The sequence below is a fragment of the Uloborus diversus genome, chromosome 9 (assembly GCF_026930045.1).
Source record: "Uloborus diversus isolate 005 chromosome 9, Udiv.v.3.1, whole genome shotgun sequence".
Taxonomy (NCBI): domain Eukaryota; kingdom Metazoa; phylum Arthropoda; class Arachnida; order Araneae; family Uloboridae; genus Uloborus; species Uloborus diversus.
In genome coordinates, this window is record NC_072739.1 from 41,297,398 (window position 1) to 41,321,056 (window position 23,659).

Genomic DNA, 23,659 nt, shown 5'->3' on the forward strand with positions numbered 1-23,659 from the left:
TTAAAAATCAGAGAGTTGAAATCAGTGAAGGTAATGAAGAAATGTACATTCCAGAATGGGATTTAGTTGATTCTGTAAATGTAGCATGTACTGCCTTTGGAGTATCACCTGTGAAGGTTGCTAAGCTATCAAGTGACCGTAAATCATCCGCATTAAAAAGGAAAGTTTCAAAAATAGCAGAATCAGTCACCCATAAACTGAACAAATCTTTTGAAATTTCAATTGCTCCAAATGAAGAAAACAATACTTCTCAAAAGCAGATGTGTGATATGTATAAAAAATTAAGTTTGTTGCCTTCAACTTTGAGCTGCATTTTATCAAAATTGGAACCTAAAAGACCAGCCAATATTCTCAGCACTAACATAATAGAAATTGTACACAACTTTTACCAGAGCGATGACTGTAGCCGCATGATACCTGGTAAAAAGGATTGTATTTCTGTTCGAGGGAAGAATGGGATGAAGTTACGCATGCAGAAAAAGAGTCATTTTGTGTGATTTAAAAGAACTGTACACCAATTTTAAAGCAAATTACTCCAATTTAAAAGTAGGACTATATAAATTTGCTGAACTTAGACCAAAGTTTTGTGTGCTAACAGGAGCATCTGGTACACATTCAGTGTGTGTGTGTCTGTACCACCAAAATGTGAAACTAATGTTATCCTCAATTAAAATTCTTCACAATTACAAAGATTTGATACAGATTATGGTCTGTGATACAGAAAATTAGAACTGCATGCTCTCTGAATGTACCACATGTCCAGGCATGGATGCTGTTTTATCACTGATCCAACCAAATAATAATGCTGGAAGATGAGGATTTCGAGAAAACAGAAGTGTCATACAAGCAGTTGGTATCCATGGATAGGTGTGAATTAACATCATGTGTGCTCCCCTTGCAAGAATTTTTGGTTAAGTGTTGTGAAAAACTTAAAATCTGAATAGCCACCATTTCATTGCTAGTAAGCAAGCAGTTTTTAAAATAAAAAAAAGAAGCTCTGGATAAGGGAGAAGTTTTGGTACTTGGAGGCTTCTCAGAAAATTTTTCTTATGTTGTTCAAGACGAGGTCCAGACCTATCACTGGTCAGGTGTGCAATGCAAACTTCATCCTTATGTTACATACTGGCAAAAAATGGAGATGTTCAGGCTGAAAGTTTTTGCTTTGTAAGCGATTACCTGGATCACAACACTACCGCATTCTTGCTTTTCAAATGATCCTTGTTGAAAAACTGAAGGCGGACCAACCTTCAGTTTCAAAATTAACCTACTTTTCAGATGGGTCTGCTGAACAATATAAAAACAGAAAGAACTTCATTAACCTCAGCCAATCATAAAGAGGACTTTGGTATAAAAGCAGAGTGGCATTTTTTTGCTACATCCCATGGGAAAGGCCCATGCGATGGGATTGGTGGAACAGTGAAGAGGCTAGTTCAAAAGGCTGGTTTACAGCGCCCAATCAATAATCAAATCTTAAACCCATTAGATGTATGTGATTATTGCACCAAACATATTAAAGGGATAACATTTTTCTACGTTTGCTGTGATGATGTTAAAGCAGTAGCAAAGGATCTTGAAAAAAGATATAAAGCAGCATTGCCATTATCCCAAACTTGGTCTTTCCACAGCTACATCCCTATCAACAGACATATCATTCATGCCAGACGCACGTCTGTTTCTTCAGATTTTGCAATTTTTCAGGTCATGAAAGACAAACCTTCTGAACTTCTGAAGAGCAAGAATCCGACCAAAATTATCAGATTATGTTTGCTGTGTGTATGATAGTGACTGGTGGCTAGGAGAAGTATTGGAAGTAAAAGTATTCAATGTTGAAGAAGAATACAGGATCCACTTTTTTCATCCTAAAGGCCCTGGAAGATCATTTAAAAAATCAAGTGAGGATGACCAAACTTGGGTTCGATTGCAAGACATTTTAAAAATCTTGGTCACAATATCGCACCTTTGATCAGCGAACATTTATCAACTCTTCTCCGTGTGAGACAAAACACTGTAGAAAATAGTTCCACATGCATTGAAAGATTTATGTACCTAAGTGTTAAAAATACTAAATTGTCTTATTAAAGTTCAAATATAATACTTGATAACTCTTCTTAGTCTTTTTTTTACCATTTAAAGCAAAGAATAAGATATATAATTACATTTCAATGAAAAACTAAGATTAAAAAGTGAAAAAAAACTGCGTTGTTTAAGTGCAATTATTTGCAAGTTCAAACTCTTATATTTGCCAAACACCTTTGAATAACAAAGCAACTTTTACTCTTGTTAGAAAGCTGGTAAAAAGTACTTAAAATATCACAAATTTTTTTATCTTGTCCCCCACATGAATTTTTTTAGCATTAAAAACTGGATGTTTTGAAAATCTGCAACTTCAGCGGAGCATTATCTCATAAAGGGGGCGGAGTAACAAGCCAATTTTTTTTATACAATAAATAACCATGCATATGAATATATGATGAAAAATAGGGCTTGTTATTCCAAACCCTTCATGGGTTTTTTAATTTTCAAATTGGTAAAAAAATAGTTTTTTATCGCAAACTTTGACCTTGAAAAAATAGTTTTTTTTTAAACTGAAATTTATTGTTGTTATATATGAAAAGATCTTTTTCTTAGCTTTCCAATGAGCTATGTTTGAGCTCAAAAGCTTTGATAAAAAAAGTTATAGTTCATAAAACAAAGCATCAAAATGTCCCGTTTCTGCTGTTGCCAACAACAAAAATGGCCTATATATCAAAAGGTTAATTTTTTAAAAATAAAAAATATATTTTTTTGAGGTTTAGAAGATAAAAGGAATGAACATACAAATTTTCATCAAAATCAAAAGTGGTGATGCAACAACTTTTTTGAAAATTTGTTGATTTAAATTCGAATGACCCATTTTTGAAACAAGAAAGGTTTGGGATTTTTCCTCTGCAAACTCTTACAAATTTAAAAGTCAAAAAGGCTGTCTGTTTAGGCTGTCTTTAATGATGTAAAAGTGGGGAGGGGAAGGTTTAAAAAAAAAATTGCAAACTGGAGTTAACACTGGAGTTAAAAACACTAATTTAGGCAATCTTTGATGAATTGATGAGAGATGGTTTTGGTGTTCTAACCTGAAAATGTTTTGTAGCTGATGTATTAAAAACTATTTGAGGCCAAACTTACATTTCTTAAGAGAAAGGGAATTTGGGACTCTCTCCCTAAAAGTGTTTGTAATTGAAGTCTTAAAACTTTTAGGCTGTCTTTGGCAATGTCAAGAGGGGGGGGGGGGGCTCTCTTTAGGCGAAATTCCGAAACTGGAGTCTTAAAAGCGCTACTTTAGACCGCCTTGGGGTTCGGGGTCCCCTTCCCCAAAAAATATTCCAAGCTGAAGTGTTCAGAACTCAGTTTTAGGTAATTTTTGAGGGACTCAAGAAGAGAGAATTCGGAGGCTTTCTCTCAATAAATTTAAGAACTTCAATTTTTAAAACTTCGGTGATGAAAAGAGGGAACCTCAAATGTAAGTCAAATTTAGTGAACTTAGGGGAAGGAGTTTGGGGGGGGGAGAGAGAGAGAGAGAGCTCTCCTCCGAAAATTTTTCCATGTTGCAATGCTGAAGTATTGAAATGCTATTTTGGCTATTTTTGAGGGAGCTACAAGTTAGGGAATTCGGGACTCTTTCTCGAAACATTTTCGAAATAACTTTGGGTTGTCTTTGGTGATGTGAGGGAGGGGGTTGTTCTTTTAATAGAAAAATAAATCTTAAACACAAACTTACACTGCCTGTAATAAACACAAAGAGAGGGGGGGGCGGGGGTATTCCACCGGCCAGCCCGAGATATTTCAGTTTCTGAAATTTTAAGAGCTCTGTTGAGCTCTCTTTGGACGACTTCAGAAAGAAGGGAGTAAGAAGCTTCTTTCAAAAGGCTGAGGATTCAGTTCCCCCTATTGCTTTTTTTAATTAATGAATATTGGAAAGTGTACCTCGTTTAAAAAATGTATCTACTTCACTGAAGTGTTTTTTTATGGCTAATTTCACCACCTGCTATCTTATAAAAGAATTCTTTTTGAAATGAAGGCTGTGTGGGGAATGGTGCCAGTTCGTTATCATTAGTCGCCCATACCCTTCCCCCACTGTTCCTTCTTTTCTGGTTTTTTAGCGCTACATTGGGTAGACTTTCCTATCAGTCCCAAGCGATTTTATTGCTGCAATAAAAATGTTTACGATCGGCAAAAAACTAATGGCTGGGATCCCTGAACGCTTTTACCCCTAACATTACCCAACATCATCTAAAATTTCGTTTTTTGAAACTTCGATTTCGAAATATTGCCGAAGGAGAATTCCTTAACTTCATCCCTTCAATAATGCATTTAAAAAGCGTATAACGTTATGACAGAGTACAATTTTGTTTTTAAAGTTTCAATTTCGGGGAGAGTACAGAGCGCCCCCCCCCCCCCTTTCTCCAACATTTTTGAAAGTCGCCCAATAATATGATTTTGGGACTATTAGTTTGAAGAAAAATGATGTAAGAGTCCCTGAAACCCTCCTTTTCCTGAACTTTACCAAAATGACCTGCCATTGCCCCAGACCCCCCCCCCCCCCCCATTGTTGATAGTTTTTAGGTTTTTGGTATTATAATATCAAAACGCTTAAATATTACAATTTAAACTAAATTCATGTTGTTAGAAAAGTCTAAAGCTTAAAATTCAAATCAAACACAGATTCCAAAACTGGCATAGTTAAAAATCTACAACATTTATGCACATGAATTTTTCCTCAAGCATGCATGGGGGGGGGGGGAGGGGGCTGAAAATATCTTCCGTCTTGAACACATCACCGAACTTGCACCCATGATATCCCTTTTTCAACTTTTTAATACATTTAAGAGATTACACTGTGATCAAACATCTGATGTGCTATTATGCTATATGTACTGATATATGGGTCATTTTCAAAAATATGTGTCATTTGAAAATTTGAAGTCTATAAAAACAAAATTCTACAGATCAAGTATAATTCTGGAAAATAATTAATCAAATATAATTATATTACACTATTTTAATGGTTTTCGTGCAGTTTCTTTTTAAAAATTATTTTAGTTGGGGCATTGTTGAACAAATATTGTGGAAACCCATTTCTGTTACCGGACAATCTGCCTGAAATTTTACAACTCAAAGTTAAGCACATAATAATATAGACTCGAATTCCATGTGTCTAGTGAGTCTTTCTATACTTTTCTGAATAAAGATATTTAAATTTGTAGCTAATTATATATATATATATATATATATATATATATATATATATATATATATATATATATATATATATATATATATATATATATATATTTTTTTTTTTTTTTTTTTTATTTTTTTGTCATGTCCGTTACCAACATTGCATTTTAACAAGTATTTTTTTATTATAAAATATCGTACAAACACAAATAAAACAAACCTTTGTTATTTACTAATGTGTCACATGAAGGGACATTATATTATATTTTAATAATATTGATACTATGCTCATTAACAGTTTTAAAATACAAATTATAAACGGTAACAGACATGACATAAAGTAACAGACATGACGCACTGTAATGAAAATGTACAATAAAGCTGTGAAGTATATATATGTTTTCTTTTGGTACTGATTATTTAAGCTGAAATTGATGTATATAAAAACATACAGATTAAAAAGAGCATTTATTTTTTGTAAATATAATTATTCAATATTATACTGTGTCAAATTTACATTAAATGATAAATATTGCAGCTGCCGAACAGATGATCCAGTAAGGCAGGGATTTGGCAGTGTCATTACAATATCATCAAATTCAATTTCATATTCTTTATCATCTTCTCGGGAAAATTTTGCATGGTTCCTAACCTTTTTCAAATATTTAACTGTAAAAAAACTATCCTCCCTACTAATTATCTCGGAAACAAAATATTTTAGACTTCCCTTCTAATTTCTTGAGAACAAAATTTCCATTTCTTATGTCTTTTATTTGAAAATCAGTACATAAACCTTTTCAGTTAAATGCTCTTGTGGTTGTTTAGATGTTTTTTTTTTTTTTTCAATATCATGACTGTACTTTTCTGTGTATCAATCTCAAAGTATTTTAAAACAAAACATGTGCAAACATCCTTTTGTCTGCAAAAACAGCTCACATCTCCCTATGGCATTTCGTTATTTCTTAAAGAAAATATTTGATGGAGATGCAAAGTTCCTTTTAAAACTGGTATATTAGAAGAAATCACATTTTTGAAAGTTTCCACATGTTCTTCAGACACAAAATAAATTTTAATCTTCATTTCATTTTTTAAAATATCATAGTGTCCTTGCATCAGGAATATCTGTACCTTGTGACACCTCTTGGTCAGCTCTTCGCTTCACAGCAGCTCCCACTCCATCTGCAGCCCCTTTACCATGACCCGCTTCATAGAAAGACCATGATCCATATTTAAAGCCATTTTCCGAAATGTACTTATTTAAAAGAAATTTTTTTTTCTTCTGTCGATACTGCGTTGTAGGGCCATCAGAAAAAAGTGAAGTATTTGAACTTCTGGTGCACTTTCCTGCAGCAGATCAAGAATTGGCTGAAGATGAGCCCAAATTGCTGCAGGCCCGTGATCATTGCTCTCTGAAATTGAGCAAAAAGTAACTGGATCTTTTAACTTTTTCAAATACATAACACCAGTGTGTAAGGAAGCTTGTTTTCTTGAACCCCCAAAATGAAAAAGATTGAACTTCAGTAGCAAATTTACAGTTATAATTTTCAGAGAAGTCAATGTGAAGCATTGCTTCTTTTTCTTGAAGATTATCTCTACATTACTTATAGGCTATATATTGTTGCCTTATATTGAAGGCATGTTTCTTAAACTTCAGCATATCAGCATTAAATTTTGTTACCAGTTCAGAAGTAATTGTTTCCATTTCTTCTTTAAACATTACACGAATTTTGACTTTTTCTTTTATACCATTAACAACTTTTTGTTGCTCATCTAATTTATGAGACCAATAAAGCCATTTTATTTTGTCAGAAGCCTTGTAGTAATTTGTAAGTACCACTTTCTCTTTACATTTATTACAAACATTATACATGCAACATTTTTTTTATCATCACATGACAAGGTCTTTTTTAGCTCATTCAAATCAGAAGTATTAATAATTTTGAACTTGTATAAAACTTCAGCTCTAAGTGAGAGATTTTCATGCATGATGCACATGCACATATTTCGTCCACTGACTGTCGGAATGCTCACATAAAATGGTCGAAGTCTAGTGAAAGTGGGATACGAAACTTCTACAGAATTATTTTCCGTTATGAACTTTTTGTGAAGATTTTTTAAATTTTCTAAAAGATATATTTTTGCATTTTGTTCTTGCTAAGAGTAGCAGTCTCTTTCTTACCTGCTGTTGCTCTACTAACATTATCCTGTAAAAAGAATTTGGTTATTAATTTCCATTTGGCTATTAAATCATGCCGATTTGATTTTCTTTTTCGATAAACTCAACAACCAATACAGGGCCATTGAGGTAAATCCGGAGAATGGGACACAAGTATTAAAACTCTTATAACGCAAACAAAAAGGATTTATTTTGTACACAACTTTGCAATATTATAGAAAATATGTTATAAAAAGAAATTATTCTATATAGCCGCCGTTAGCTGCCACCACTCGCTCAAGACGTGACCGGAACCGACCGCATGCATGTTTCACCTCCTTCTTGTCCACATTGGGCACCACCTAAGTAATGGTGGCTCTCAGCGTGTCCTTGGTATTATGAAATTTTGCGTTAACCTTTTCGTCAACTACGTCCCAAAAGTAGTAATCGAGAGGATTGCAGTCCGGGCTGGAGGGTGGCCACAAGTCGGGTGTCCAGTGGTAGGGCACATTACTGTGAAGCCACGCTTGGGTTTTTCTCGGCTTGTGGGCTAGCACCGAGTCCTGCTGGAAGACATAATCTCTTCCGGCGGCCACCATGTTCATCCAGGGCTTGACTACCGTTTCCAATACGTGAATGTATCCATCGGCGTTGATTCTGAGACCTTCTTCAAAGAAATGAGGTGGCATAACATCCCCTTCGCTGCTGATAACCCCAAGGACTATGACCGCTGCTGGAAATTTGGTGTGCATGACGGTGGGCACTTCTGAAGCATCTTGACATATCCACCTGTCATTTTGCCGGTTAACTTTTCTGTCCTGGATGAAATTCCTTTCATCCGAAAAGAACCTTAGGTAGCCAGCACTGTCGTGTTTGATATCATTCAACAATGCCTGACATTTCAGTTTTCGGTCAGCTTTATTTCTTTCCGTCAACAATTGCCAGTTCCGTAAAACGAAGGATTTGTATCCAAGGTCTTCGTGCACCGCCAAACTAATTGTTGATCGTGCTACCTCCATATCCTTCGCCAACTTAGCCATGCTACGTCCAGGATCCTCGTCGATCTTCCCTTTCAACGTGACAACAAAATCGGACGTTCTTTTCCTATCTGATCGTTTGCTGTGGCATGCCCGCTCAGAGGATACTTCATCCGGTACGTCTGGTTCTCGAAACTTTTTCGAAATTTCATAAACTTGAGTTTTTTTGTACTCAAACCACTCAATAATCTCCTTTGGTGATTTACCGGCACGAAGGGACTCAAGGATCGCTGCTCTTCTGTCTTGTTCCTGGCTCATGTTGTTGCTTGTTGCAATGTGTCTATATGCGCACGCCTCATGACGATATGAACTACACATTAGATAACCTATTCGCAAATATGCACTCAACAACCGCTAGAGGGCAGTTAATAAACAAATTCCCGATTTACCTCAACGACCCTGTATAACTTTTTTGACCTTCTCTTACGAGCTGATATTTTCTTAGACATGAGCTTAGCATCATATTCTGCGTATTTCTTTTCTCTTTTTTTCTCGATTTTGCATATCCTATTTTCAATGAAGCACTAAGGGCATTAAAGAGAGTAAGTTGTCGAACAACTTTAGTTTTACTAGGGGTTAGTGGAACTTTAAAACTATCATATAAAATTTGTCTAACTGTAGATCTTGGACTAGTACTAACTATTTTATCTGCTTTTAAAGAAGCCCTACTCCATCTCTTCCTATACATATCGGCTTTAAACTGAAGCTTCTTGACTTCTTGTTTTAATTTAATATTTTCTCTAATGATTTTAGGTCTGTTTCTATTTTTACGCTTTCTTCCTGATTCTTTATTTGCAGAAATTTGTGCATTTATAACAGGTGTTGAAATCGGTGTAGTAGATTCCGCAGCTTTTTTCTGGCCATAATTTCTTTGTGCTAGCCTCCAGCTCTTTCTTTGGGCTCTTTGTTCACAACTTGACATTTCTGTTACTGAGATTTTTTTTTCCTCTGAAAAAAAAAAAACTGTACATAAAGAGTTTTTTTTTTCCGACATCATAAAATATTTCCATGCCAAATGAGCAAAATTGTGTTTATAATATTGACAAAACATAGTTTGTAAATACCTTTCATGATCTTTCTTTTGTTTTCTTCCTCTTTCTCAGCATTCATTCGGCGTCATTCTCTATAGCGTTTCTGTTTCTCTGTTGGGGTGAGTGCCATACTCCTATGAAGAAAACAACAATAGTTTAATAATTTTGCATTATTTATCTCCTTTAAACCATCCATGTATTTAAAATCAACTTAGCAAATTTACGCTTACCTAAGAATTTTTTAAACAAATTTTATATACTTTAAGGTAATATTGGCATGAATTATTCATTAAATCTTTTATAAAGATAGAATTAAAGGCATTAGTTTCAAACTATATCGAAAATCTAAACTAGACATACAAAAGGACTTGTTATAGCCTTTATGAAACATTAATTGATTTTATTTGGATTAAAACAATTATAAATGAGAATCAAAAGAAGTATGTTTAAATTGATATTTAATTTATTGGAAAAATATATCCAAAAAAAAAAAAAAATTCCGTTAATTCTGCATTCTGACTAAAATTTGTTCTAAAAAGAAAAACAAATCTCTTTGGAATTTTTACCATAAAAAATAACATGTCAAGTCTGTTACCTGATTTGTCATGTCTGTTACTAAATAGACATGACATTTTAAGTATAAAAAAAATTTTGTGGGGCAAAAAATTCTACAAAAATATTAAAAATTCTACTTGATTTAGAGTACAATCCCTATAATCTAAATTATCTAGCTGGAATAATGAATAGAAAAATGAATTTTATGCAACTAATTAAGGTAACAGACATGACACAATAAAAATATACTTACTAATAAAAGACTTCTGCTTCCTTTAAAGAAAACTCAACATTCAAAATGGCTGATGCTATTTCTTGTTTCCATGAGCTTCACTACTAATAGAAGTGTTGCCATTTCAGAATTCCATGCAAGTAGTTCAAAAATTGTAAAAATGTCCATGGTAACAGACATGACATTAATTTCTGGACTACTCTATGCTATTAGTTAAAAAACAAAATTCTCACTTTTATTTAATGTAACTTTATTAGACTGTAATTTAAAATATGAAGCATGATTGCAAAACATGACAGAGTGGAAAATTTGACTACTAAATTGGAATTCTTGTTGCTCAACTTCAGTCTTTTTGTTTTGTACAGCTGTATTTTTTGTTTCTCTTTAACTTATTCCTAAAAAACCCATTTCCTTTCAAAAAAGTATTTTTAGAAATTATGCTTCTTGTATTGGAAATCATCTGCTAATAAACACACCAAAAAGTAAATTTATTTAAAGTTGCTCAGAATTAAAAAAAAAAAAAATATTTTTTAGACAGACAGCAAATGGTACCAAAAAATGAAAATGACCCATGTTTGTTATATGACTTTAAAAAATATTCACAACTTATAAAAAATATTCACAACTTATAAAAAAAAAACCCTGGAATTGACTAGTGTGGGAGCTATAACATTTGCTATTATTTGTTGCTTCCCATACCAGATGACTTGTTCTTCGGTTCAAACTTTAACAAGCCTTTTATTTTTGTTGGTATTAAGCATTTTATTTTATATTGGTTCTGGGCAGTTTGTGTTATTACTCCACGAAAAATATCATTGTCGTATTTCACATTGACCGCATTGCATATTTGAATCTAGTTGCGTTTTCCAAGAGAGAGTTTTCAGTAATCTCCCCAGTATTGAAATTGAAGAGAGTACCCTTTTTATACTCCGAAGTGAGAATGTAGAAAATTACCCCAGGAGCACATGCTTGGAAGCAATGTGAATTTCTTGTTCCAGGCATTGTTTTGATGTCTTACCATGTCAAATCCAGGTCTGCTTTCATGTTTCGTATTTTGTCTTGAGATTCGTACAGTATATTAATCCCGGGATGAATTTTCCGTGCAGCTTCAGCAAACTCCCATGTTGTCCTGGGATCTATATTTCTGGCTCAAGTAGCAGGGTTTCAAAACATAAGTCTACTTGAAATAAACTCACAAAGCTCCTGCAGCATAAGCAACGCCTTCTTTATATTTTTCTGGGATTTATTTGTTGACTGTTTTTTAAATTTTTTTGCATTTCGCTTTTGTTTGAACGCCTCAGATGAAAATTTTCTTTGCTCTAGGCATCTCTGATCATCTCGCTTTACAGCTATCTTGTTTGCCATCCTAGTGTTTGATTCTCCTTGCTTATGTTCAAACGCAAGCGTGTTCACATAACCAAGATTGTATTCTTTGATGGCTGTTGTGGCTGCAATTTCCAGCCTCTTTTTAGAAACAAACACTTCCTTAGGGCATTTCCTACATGAGATAAGATTTTACACAATATTAAGATTTTTTCTACAACCTGCTTTGATAATTGTGTTTTCATTGAATTATGGCTCTTGGGTTTTCTTCCATTTGCAATAGCTCTTTGGTAAAAAAAGCATGATGATGGGCCTGTGGGACACTTACCATGCTGCATCTGGTCTGAAGTTCTTTTCTGGGCGGCATGTAATTCGTTGTTGTCCTAAATTGATTTGCGTTTATATGCTTATGTCCAATGACGAAGCCTAAATATATCTAACACATATTTTAATTGAACGATTAAAATACTACCAACTACACTAAACTAAATATTTCACACATACAAATACACAGCACATTAAAAAGTAGAATAATGAAACGATTGGTGGAATAGAGTTCCTAACTTCCAGTCGTTCATTTGGAATCAAGTTCCGTTCTTATGTCCTTGTTCTGTGAAATCAAGTTTCATACTGCTGAGCCTTCTCGCTCGTCCGCGAGAGGGCGCTCCTACAGTTCACAAGGGGAGGTCGCTTTCGCAACACAGTGATATAAAGTGGCATATATGGCTTTTTTCATAGCGGACATATCAGGAGCATTATCTTTTATTGCTTTTCGATAGAAGTTCTATAACTTAAGAATTTTTTCCTGTGTTAAGCTCCCCGGCCTTTGACAGCCAAGAGTGAGCTCTTTTGTTTTCCACTCGCTTACTTTGTTTCGCAGTGCAGTTCCTAACCGTTTAGCGACGTGGTTGACATACTCTTCTTTGGAATTTGAAACTGAGTCATACATTCAAATACGAATGGGTTTTCAAATCTCCATCCCATAAAATTGATGCATAATGCAACTTGTTCTCAGACACAGATCTTGCCGACATTCGATATGCTGCATGCATTTCCATGCTGCCAGAGGTTCCTGCAAAGTTTTTTTGGCATTCACTTTTGCGACCTTCTCACCACGCATCATACTCGGCAGAGTCCTCTCCTAGATCGTGAGCTGCAATTGTGCACGCGTGGCAATATTTTGAGAGTACCTCGAAATCAATTACTATACCAGTCAATATACTGATCACAGCATAAACACCCAAGTTTGACGTGTGGCCTCTCTTTTGCCAGGTGCCGTCATATGAGACGCCAATATCAATTAATTCAGCATTCACATTTTGTGGGACAGCATTGCTATGTGGTCTTTCTTCCAAACAGCTTCATGCAAAATGCGCAGCATCTCGGCCTTTATGGATTTATTTTCATGGTAAGCATTATCCAGGCATTTTGAAAATGTTTTTGAATTCATTGCTGGCATGTTCATCAAAGTAGAAAATGTTTCCATTTCATTGAACCCTTTGCCAATGTCCAGAAATGCACGAGCAAGGCGATTGTTGACACAGAATGTGCTGCTTGTCAATTTACGAGGGCTTGAAAACACAGAACCAAAAGTTTTATTGCAACTTTTGCAAATAAATTAAATTTTCTTCGAGTATCCATAGAATTAATATTTAAAGACATCCAAAGAATTTTTCACCACAGTCATTGCAAGGCATATTTTGCAACAGAGTAGCAAGCATACTGCTGCACATAAAAAGGTTATCATAGTCGAATGATTGTTCTGCGTTCATGTCTTCAGGAACATGTGTTGAAACCAGAGGTTCTTATTCAACAGAAATATCCAGTCCTTCATTGATAGAATTTTGTTCCTTTTCAAAAAACTTCTTCTTTTGCAGATTAACAATAGATGCAGCTCGTCGTTTAGATGGTCGACATTTGGGTTTTCTGTAGCGAGAACGCAATAGATTCATATCTTATCGTAAAAAACTAAATAATAACAAATAAAGTGAAGCAAAACTTCCTCACTTAAATAAATAAATGATAAATCAGCTCTTAAAAGAGCTGTTTTTGTGTTCAAAAGAAACGTAAACGCTAAATTTGAAAATGGATGTGATGTAACAAGAAACGCTAAGATTTGAAACAAAACAAAGATTAGAACTCTGATAACCTAATAATGGCAGAAGACGTAGAAAGCAAAGACTTCACCACTAGAATAGAACAAAAAAAACTGATAATTAGTACTGAGAAATGATTCACGTAGCTGGCAAGTGTCCTACTGTCAAAATTGGCTATTTAAATCTGTAAACAAAAGCGCAGAATTAAAAGTGACCCTGACAGAACAGCTTATAACTTCAGTAAAAATAGTCCGAATTGAAACATTTTTTTTGCTACGAATAACACACTGTTCAGAAATTAATATTTTATTAAGAAAAAAATGAAAAATCAAAATTTTGGTCAATTTTTGGCTTTTTTAAAACTTTATTGTAGCCTTAAGCAGTATAAAAGGGGGCGGGGAATGTAACAATGAAATTAATGCATCCCATGCCGTTTCATAAAAAATAGCGCACCCAATTACATTTTAAAAATGCAAATGAGAAGAACTCGCAGCTTGCAGGGTTTCCAGCGTTTTTGTAAAAAAACAAAATGTTAAAATAATAAATTTTAGAACATAAGGCAAATTCCTATTGACCACTACACCACCATCCGAAATGCGAAGCTTGCAAGAAAAGAGAGGCAGGGCTACTACACCTAACTTGATTACTTAAGATTTTTTGAGATAGCTTATGTGCCATTAAAACGATGCATAGTATAAAAATATCTTCTTAATGCTAGAATATTTAAATAACAATTGAAAGAGAAAAAAATATTAAGAAAGAAGTCCAAGAACACAGAGTAGGCATAAAATTACATTTATACCTGCTCACTTATTGCATCCCCGATAAACGATGCAGTCAGAGCAAGAAGAGAAAATTATGAAAACAAATAATATTCATGAGCACTTATAAAAAAAAATATCATGCCAAATTTTCACCCTTTCAAAGAACTTTTTTGATCTCAATATGATAAAAATTAATATGCAAGAATTTATTCTTGGTTATTTGTAATCAATAATGTCTGAACTGAACAGTAAATTATTTCTTTGATTATTTATACCCAAGACCATTTACGTATTGTATTTTTTTTTTACAATAGTATAAATTTAAATAAGTAAACTTAAATATTGAGTAAAGTAATATATACTTTTTATACTCTATACTTTTTTGAAATTTTTCACAAAAAGATGGTTTTGAAAGATTTAAAATATCAAATAAAAACATGTTACACTTTTCTTGTAGTAATAAATTAAATGGTGCTGCCATCTTTTAGCAAAAAGAATATAGCATTTTAATTAGCGAAACCTTTGATTCAAACAGTTTAAAAACTAGCGAACAATGAAAATCTGCACTTTGCTAGTTTGAAACATCATAATTAGTTCATCCTACTTAATTCAGCCACAGAAATATTAGAACCAAAAATAAAAACAATTTTAATTAAAAGCAAAATTTATTTTTAAACATGCTAACCTGGATATTTTAGGTAAAAGAGAATATAAAAGTTTTTTTACATATTTTGTCATCATCGTCTAAAAGTTCTTCCAAATCAATTTCTATGTTGTCATCCTCCAACAAAGTCAAATCTAAAAGTTTGGGCTCAAGTTCATCAGCTGGAGCAGGAAAAGCACAGGCAAGATCAGAATGGAGTTCACCATTTTCTGATCCATCCAAGTTGATATATATATTCTACAGCATTTAAATTTACTATCAGGTCCTCAGGAACTGCTGCCCATGCAATAGATACCAATTACAGCACATATTGCCGGGAGGGCTGTTCAAGATTTCCTTTTCTCGTCCTCTCTTCTTTTCGGTGGTAATTTCTCCCAAAGCTCCTCATGCTTAGCTTTGAAGGGCTTATTCCAACACTTATCAGCTGGCTGTAATAAACTAGTACAGCCAACAGGTATTAAGATTAGATTTGCCAAATTGCTCCAATGCTTTGTGTGTCGATACCCGATCCAAGAGGAGTAGCCGCTTGATGTGGTCTGTTGTAGTATGAACATTGTTGGGAATTACAAAACTGGACCTTTGACTGAAGGCTCTTTCAACATGCGCATGGCCAACCTGTTGCCCCTTATTCTTATAGCTTAGTTGGAACCTTGAGTTCTAAGAACTAAAAGCAGGCTTTTAAAAGCAAGCCAACTGAAAGAGTCTGTGCGGCGATCTACCCAAGAGAAATGAATACAGACTCATATCTTTAACAAATAAATGACAATTTATTTAACAAAATACAAGTGTAAATAGGAAAAAACATGTGTAAATAGAAGAAACTTATATTTCAAAAGAATTGACCAAAAAAATAATCCCCCCCCCCCCCCGCCCCTTTTAAAGTTCTCAAAAACAACAGTTCAAAAATATCGTAAAAGTTCTAAACCAGTCCAATACATAATTATTCGCCAAACCACAGGAAAAGTCCTAGTAGAAAACCTAGATTTCATACCACAGGTTAATCCACACAACAGGCTGGCACTAAAACACGAAGGTCACACCCGCTTGTAGGAAAAACTGAACAGTTGAAGAAAAATGCATTCCCATCAGGGACATCACATCTGCTTGCTTCTCATAGTATACCACCCCTTATATGATGTTCCAGGTGCCATTCCATCTGCTAAAGAACCCGTTCATGCAGACATCCGGATCTGATTAGTACATCGAAGACTCTCCGAATGCACCTACGGCTACTTCCAGATTATTCAGTCCGGACTTTCAAACGGTCCTGATATGTCTAATTCAAGCACTTTAACATTTCAACTAACTCTTAAAAACTTGACCTCCGAAATACTTAAAATAAAAGTTTAGAACCCCTGCTCGTGTAGCAGGGCAACAAACTATTTCCTTACATTTCTTAAATTTATAAATCCACTTCTTCAATGTGGAAAAAGAAATAAGAGCACGAGGAGGCTCCCCGGTGCAATCTCAGCATCCAAAACAACCAACAAACTGCAGCTGTGGTACAAATGAAAAGAGAAAGAACTAGAGAAAAACCAGACCTTTTTAGTCGGAGAGCTGGTGACATATTTTGGGAAGGTATTTTAGGCTCTTAGAAACTGGAAAAATTGAACAATTTAAAATGTTAGGGAATCTGCATAGATCATGATCCTGAAATTTAAATTCATTGTCCTCTAAATCTTTGCATTCCAAGAGGTACTCCATTAAATTGTGACAGTTTCGCTTTTCATTGAGTTCATTTACGTTTATTGCTACCTCACGGTTGTCTCATTTGCTAGGCTTCTACAGTCTTTGAACATTTGCTCTAACTTACATTCCTTATCTTTGATATCAATACCATTTATAATTTTTGTTTATTTTAATAGATTATATATTCGAAGGTGTTCCGTTTGCGGTGCCATTTAACAGTTTTATCTTCTGCAAGAAATAAGTTTTCTTTGGAGTTATCAATTACACTTGCTTCATCAAGTCCACTTTTGTTGAGGAATTGTACAGCAATTTTTAGATATTTTTACAACATTTGAATCAGAGAGAACCTTCCTCCTTTTTCTGTGATAGCACAAACTGATAACATTTTTTGTCAACTCCTAACACAAAGAGAGCATTTTCCAATGAAAATTTTTTACCTTCAATGTAGCCAATACCAATAGATTCCATTTTATTATTTCATTATCAACACTACTTTTCTTACCTTCATTTAGAATAGAATTATCATTAACCATATGACTAGATACAGGTCTATCCACAACAAAAGCTTCCATTTTTGCTACAAGTAATAGGATGCCAATTTATTTACTTTTTAAATACAAATACAAAAGTGACGACCAGCAACAGGCTCTGGGCCCAGCTAGACTGGTCCTAGTCAATTTACAATCCCCAGTGAAGATCAATGGCCCTCTTAAAACTGTCTACTCCTTTGCTCATTACCACCTCTTCCGGTAAGCTGTTCCAAGGTTCCACTACCCTGCTAAAATAATAATTTTTCCTAATATCCATGTTAGCCTGAGATTTAAATAGCTTAAAACAATGACCCCTTGTCCTGTTTTCAGTGCTAAACTTTAGCCCCGTAACATCTTTCGTTTTAATAAATTTAAACAGCTGAATCATGTCCCCTCGGTCTCTTCTTTGCTCAAGACTGTACATTTTTAGCCTTCTAAGCCTGGAATCATAATCTAAGTGGGAAAGTCCACTTATTAGCCTTGTAGCCCGCCTTTGAACCCTTTCCAATGCATTAATGTCTTTCTTAAGATAAGGAGACCAAAACTGAACAGCATACTCCAAATGGGGTCTTACCAAACTTCTATATAAGGGCAGAAGAACTTCTTTAGATTTATTTGAAATAGATCTATTGATAAACCCAAGCATCTTATTGGCTTTGTTGCTAGCAATGCTGCACTGTTGGCTAAACTTTAAATCCTCACATTTCTTCATTTGATTTTTTTATTTTTGAAAAAACAACCTTCTCAACATGATTAGTTATCTTACAAATTTTTAAAAACATTTTTCCTTCATAATGGATATTAGGATATTAGGAAAAATTATTATTTTAGCAGGGTAGTGGAACCTTGGAACAGCTTACCGGAAGAGGTGGTAATGAGCAAAGGAGTAGACAGTTTTAAGAGGGCCATTGATCTTCACTGGGGATTGTAAATTGACTAGGACCAGTCTAGCTGGGCCCAGAACCTGTTGCTGGTCGTCACTTTTGTATTTGTATTTGTATAATCTTTTGCCAAATGTTTATCACTTTTGCATTTAAAACAATTCTTAACTAAACTTAACTTCTTAATTAAACTTAACTAACTTATTTATTTGGCACTCAAGACTTATGACCTTCTTTCTTATATGAAAAACAAATAATTTTGCTTTTATTTTCCAGAGATGACAAATTTTCCTAAATTTCATGTTGTTGCTTTGTCCTACTTTCTTCGAAAATTAATCTACTTATAAAATTACTCAAAGTGCAGAAACTACAGGCATTATTTTATGTGACCCAGTTGGTCTTAGCACAGCATTTTCCTCAAATGTAGTCTTGTTAAAATGGGACTCTATGATGCTTTTCAGCTCCCTCCATTCTTGAAGCGTTGCTTCATTTGGCAATCCATGCATTTTTTATGCATTTATTACAAATTTAATTTTAAGACTCACTCTGAAGACAGAAAGAGAATATGAGAATGAAAGATACAAAAAGAGATCAACGAGGTTGTCTCTGGAACACATATCACCTTTTTTCATGATTTCTGCCATGAAAATCATAGAACTTTTAAAAAAGTATAACTAAAATGGGAGAGAGGGAGAACAATGGAAAAAAGAAAACACCATGACAAAATTAAATGGGTTATTGAAAAAATTTACATTTCAGCATTTTTTGGTGGCAAGAAACATATTGATTTGCTCGTCACATTCCCCCCCCCCCCCCACACCCTGAAAACCCTTTGGGGGGAGGGCACACTTGAGCCTTGGACATTTTTTTTAAGCAAGTTTACCAACAATTGGAAAAAAACTTTTCTTTTCCTTCTACTAATTAAGTGGATTTTCATCAATTCCTATTTGGGAACAAGTAAGTAATTTTCGACTTCATTGTTTAAAATAGAATCAAGGTCATTTGAATTCACATTTTCTGGCTCATCAAACAAAAGAGCAAGACTTATTCTTTTTTATGGGGACGTAAAACATTTTTATTATAATTGTTGTAATTTGTTGTGAACTGTTTAAACTTGGTTATTTTTGATTTCAAGTTTTTTATTTTTGGTTTGTCATTTATAGATATGGTACTTGTCATAAAAATCAAGGGTCAAGGAATAAGGATTTAATCATTAAAATTGAGGTTTTATCACCCTTATATTTATCAAATGCATTAAAAATTTTGGTTTTTGGGAGTTTTTTTAAGTTTTGAAACAGCTGTATCGATTTGTAATTTTTTTTTGGTTTTGTACTGGAAGAATGGCAGATGAAGTAATGTAGTTTTCAGATGCTAATATATGCATTATATTTTGCATTACATCAGTGATTTCAATTACTCTCTAAAAACCCTATCTCTGACCTTTCTGGCATGAAATGGTTTTTTTGGGGGGGAAGGAGATTTTGAAGTTTTTTGGATATGGTAAGCCGATTAAATAAGAATCTCTCAATTTAGTAGTTAACAACCATCTTGTTGGACAAACTTGTGTGTTTACAAAATGGAATGATACAATTGTAGAAAACTTAGTTACTTGCAAATCAAGATCATGCTTCATATTAGAACTTGTTTGTATAACAAATTGTTTTAAATCACTTTGTAATAGGCTTGGATGCTTACTTGCTTTTAGTGGAGGATTTACCACATTCATCTTCATAAATTTTCAGAATCTGAGTTATCAATGGTGCTTGCTACTTTTTCTTCTGCGTTCAAAAAGATGAATGATGGCTATTCTTTAGGCCATCTATTTGATAAAATTTTATTACATACCGTTCGCTGTGTTCTAACTGCCTCAAACAAAGTATCTTTTGCATTGAAATGTTTCTGGAACATTCCTCAACCTTAGTACTGATGCAATACTAACTTACATACTTAATTGTTGGTGTATTTGCTCTTGGTTGGGTTCTATAGGATTTTATGGCGCAAGAGCCTTTTAGTTGGCCATACTGCACTAAAAGGTTGTTAAGGCAATAAGTGCCCAAAAAAGGAAAATTGTTGAAGGAGAGAAGAAACTCTGCAAAATTTGCTCTAAATTCAGCACTCTAAGATAAGACTAAACACACAATTTACTTTGTCTTTGGACCGGCTGAATTTTGTAGCTGCATAGCCTCGATCTCGCAACTCAGCAAGTTGTGTTGCTGGATACAATATCATTATACATGGAGTGGAGATAGATTTTAGTTTCGACAGCATATCTTTATATTTGGCAGATAATAAAATGTAAATATTAAAATACAATAATAAACAATGATGGAATTAATATAATTCTAGTAATTTCTTCCGTAATTTCTAGCGTAAAATCTGCAGGTTTCAAAATCCACAGGAAGGGAAAAAAAGCCTCCGTATAATTCACGGATAATATAGGAGAAAAAATTCCAGTTTGGGTCTATTATGCATACCATTTTTTTGAAACAAATGCTAAATGTAATTAGGGGAAGTAAATTAATTAATCAAAAAATACCGCATTTTCATGAAATCCATGACAAGGAGGGCCCAAGGCTTTAACAAGCTACATTTTCTTTTCCTCCAAACACTAGTTAGCCAGTCAAGCATAACCTCCTCTTTCATCCATCCCTTGCATTTACACGAACTTCTATGCCTTTGGAGAAGTTTTCTTTTGGAATTATCTTTCGGTTGAAAACTATCATTGGTGGCAGCTTATAACCATTAGCTGCACAAGCTAAAATTACAGTGAATGAAGTACATTTCCCGTCTTGACAGCAGGAATTGTGTTTTTTCTGATGTTATCGACAGTTTGGACTGGAGGGCAATCAAAGCATATTGGAACTTCGGCCCATATTAGACACATCACTATCACTGGAATTGTTCTCGCGGATCAAGTTCTTAGAGAACAGCAAAAACTTCTCCTGTTTCTCCTTCCAATCATTGGGTAGTTTTTGCCCCACTGTGGTGTGATTCCTAACCGACAGACTTTCACGCTTCATAAATCAGTAGCACCATGTGTAACGGCCTTGAAAATTCTCTATCTCCATTTCTTGTGCCCTGACTTTGACTTTTAGATGAATTTGAATGGTAGACACAGAAGCTCTGATTTCACATTCTTCGATAATCCACCGGAACAGTGAATCCTCCAGTTCAAGCCACGATTGCTTCCGTGGCGAAAAAATCGCCTCCCTCTTTCACTACCACTGTACTTTTTTTTCTTCGTCGCAAACGAATCTTGGACTCGTCTGCGCCAAATAACCTTACGACTTCGCAATTTCCAACTTCTTCAGCCTTTTTTTATTGCTTTCAGTGTAAATTCATTAGTGTAGCTAACTCTTTTGGACTTAGCGTAGGCTGTTAAAACTTTGCTAAAACAGTAATGGCACTACAGAAAAAGAATCACATGAAAAGTAAGAAAATGGGATGGCTAAGATTTGAACAGTTGAAAGTTACTTTGTAGAAATATTGTTAGAGAAAACTAAATGTTATTGGACCTCACAAATGTGTCTTGGTTGAGCCAAATTATGAAATATGTTTAAATAAATCATTAACATTTATTAATTCGAGAAAATACACCATGTTAATAAAACTTTCAAAAGTCCATGAAAAATCCTAAAACATCCAGCAATCTAACAAAAATATTACAGAAACCCTATCACAGAAAGACAAAATTCGTACCACTGGTGTTCCATCAAAGTCCATATTGATGAAAAGTCCTGTAGCTTTATTCTATCTTATATTTGTTGCAGAAAGTATTCGCTGCAGTCCTGCCTTCCTTACATGATGACATGCATGCAATGTAGAAATGCATTATAGAGCAATTGATTTATACCTTTCAGTAATTGCCATTCGGAATGTGAATTTTTTACTCGACGTTTGTGTGTGATTCATTTTTTTTATTTTGACGATTTTCAAAATGAAGGCTGTTTGAGTTAATTGGGAATCAAATAGGATTGAAACGACCTTTGAAGGTTTATGTAAAAAAACATAATATGGTGTTTATTTTTTTGAAAAGAGCCACAACTTGCATAATATTTTCATCCTTTCAGCACAAGATTTAAAGCGAAACAAATAACTGTTTTATAAGAAGTCAAAAAAAGTAATAGATTGACTTACCTTTCAGAACTACTCGTCATTTTGATGACCACATGGTTTATCGCTTACGTCTTTGTCTACAAAAACAAAGTTATTTTTAGAGTTGAACAATCATTGTCTGTGAATTTTCTTTTTTTGCTCGCCATTATTCTTTCTTTTAATGCATCAATGTAAAAAAAAAAAATTCTTCCCCATGAAAAAAATGAACTCCACAAAATGAAGGCGCGAGGCAGAAACGTGAGGGACGCAAAAATGTACTAACTCCGAGGTCCACTGTCGTGGCTACCACTGTCCGCTCGTATTTCCGGGTCAAGAAACAATCTTCCCTGATCCCCCATCTCCCCCCCCCCCGCCACCTCCCAACTTCTTTCCTGGTGGATGAAGGAGTTGAGAGGAAATGTAAGCGCTCGGTGCCTGCTTCCCCCCAAGCGCGGGGAAGAATTGAAACTTTGTTTCTACCCTTCCACAGCTACTCCAGTTAATATACTTTTTTTTTTCGCAGCTTTTCTCCTTTTTTTGCTGAGGGGCAGTGTTAACTGCCAGGCGTCCTTCCAAAGCGGTCTATTGTATTTCTTTTTGCAGCCTTATTTTACTGATGCATCTCTGGAGAGGTGTGGAATTCTTTCTTGGGATCTAAAATAAAAATAACCCCCAAAAAAAGTTGTCGACTGTAGAAATTTTTTGGGGTTGCCAATTTTGAAAACTGAGTTGCCACGTGGCGAGTGGCAACCGTAAATCTTGACCTTTATCATGATCATTAGTTTACTCACCAATTTTCATACTTTTTTACTTTTCAAATCATAAACTGAAAATTTTTATTTCAACTATTTGTAAAATTTTTACAAAGGCTGTTTTTTGCCATTTTAGAATCTTCCAGTGAAAGTCGTGGATCTGAAGAAACTTTAAGTACTAAAGAAACAGGTATGCAATTTTTATTCTACTATCTTGTGATAAGAGATCAGTAAATCCATCAAAATCACATGATCACGTCAGATTCACTGCTATAATTAACAATCATATTTTCTCAGAAAGATTAAATACTTCATGTTCAGTTTTCACTTTGGAAATAAAAGCCGTAGTTACACAATTGCCCAATCAAATCACAAGAAGTGGGCGATATACACCGACTAAAAGAGTTCAGTGGAAGTCATCACTCAGTGCAATAATAATAGCCACCCTATAGTGATACAGTCATATCATTTATACAAAAGTCTTATGCAAAATAATCTTCTATTTCTCTTTTGTTGGATACTTGGTCATGTGGGTATTGCAAGCAACAATGCAGCCTATTCAGCTGCCAGAATCCTGGTCTATGTTTAATAGCTCGTCTTCTCATTGGTCATACCAGGTTCACCCATAAATGTTAGCATACGTA

General features: G+C 34.4%; 1 protein-coding gene across 2 annotated transcripts in view; it reads left to right on the forward strand.

Annotated features, from left to right (window-relative positions):
* Nucleotides 1–23,659, forward strand: part of LOC129229681 (serine-aspartate repeat-containing protein F-like) — a 135,126-nt gene that overhangs the window by 1,902 nt on the left and 109,565 nt on the right. For both annotated transcript variants that reach the window (XM_054864039.1, XM_054864040.1), the window contains exon 2: nucleotides 23,152–23,205. In XM_054864039.1, coding sequence (XP_054720014.1) covers nucleotides 23,152–23,205 — 54 coding nt within the window. The remainder of the gene's footprint in view (nucleotides 1–23,151; nucleotides 23,206–23,659) is intronic.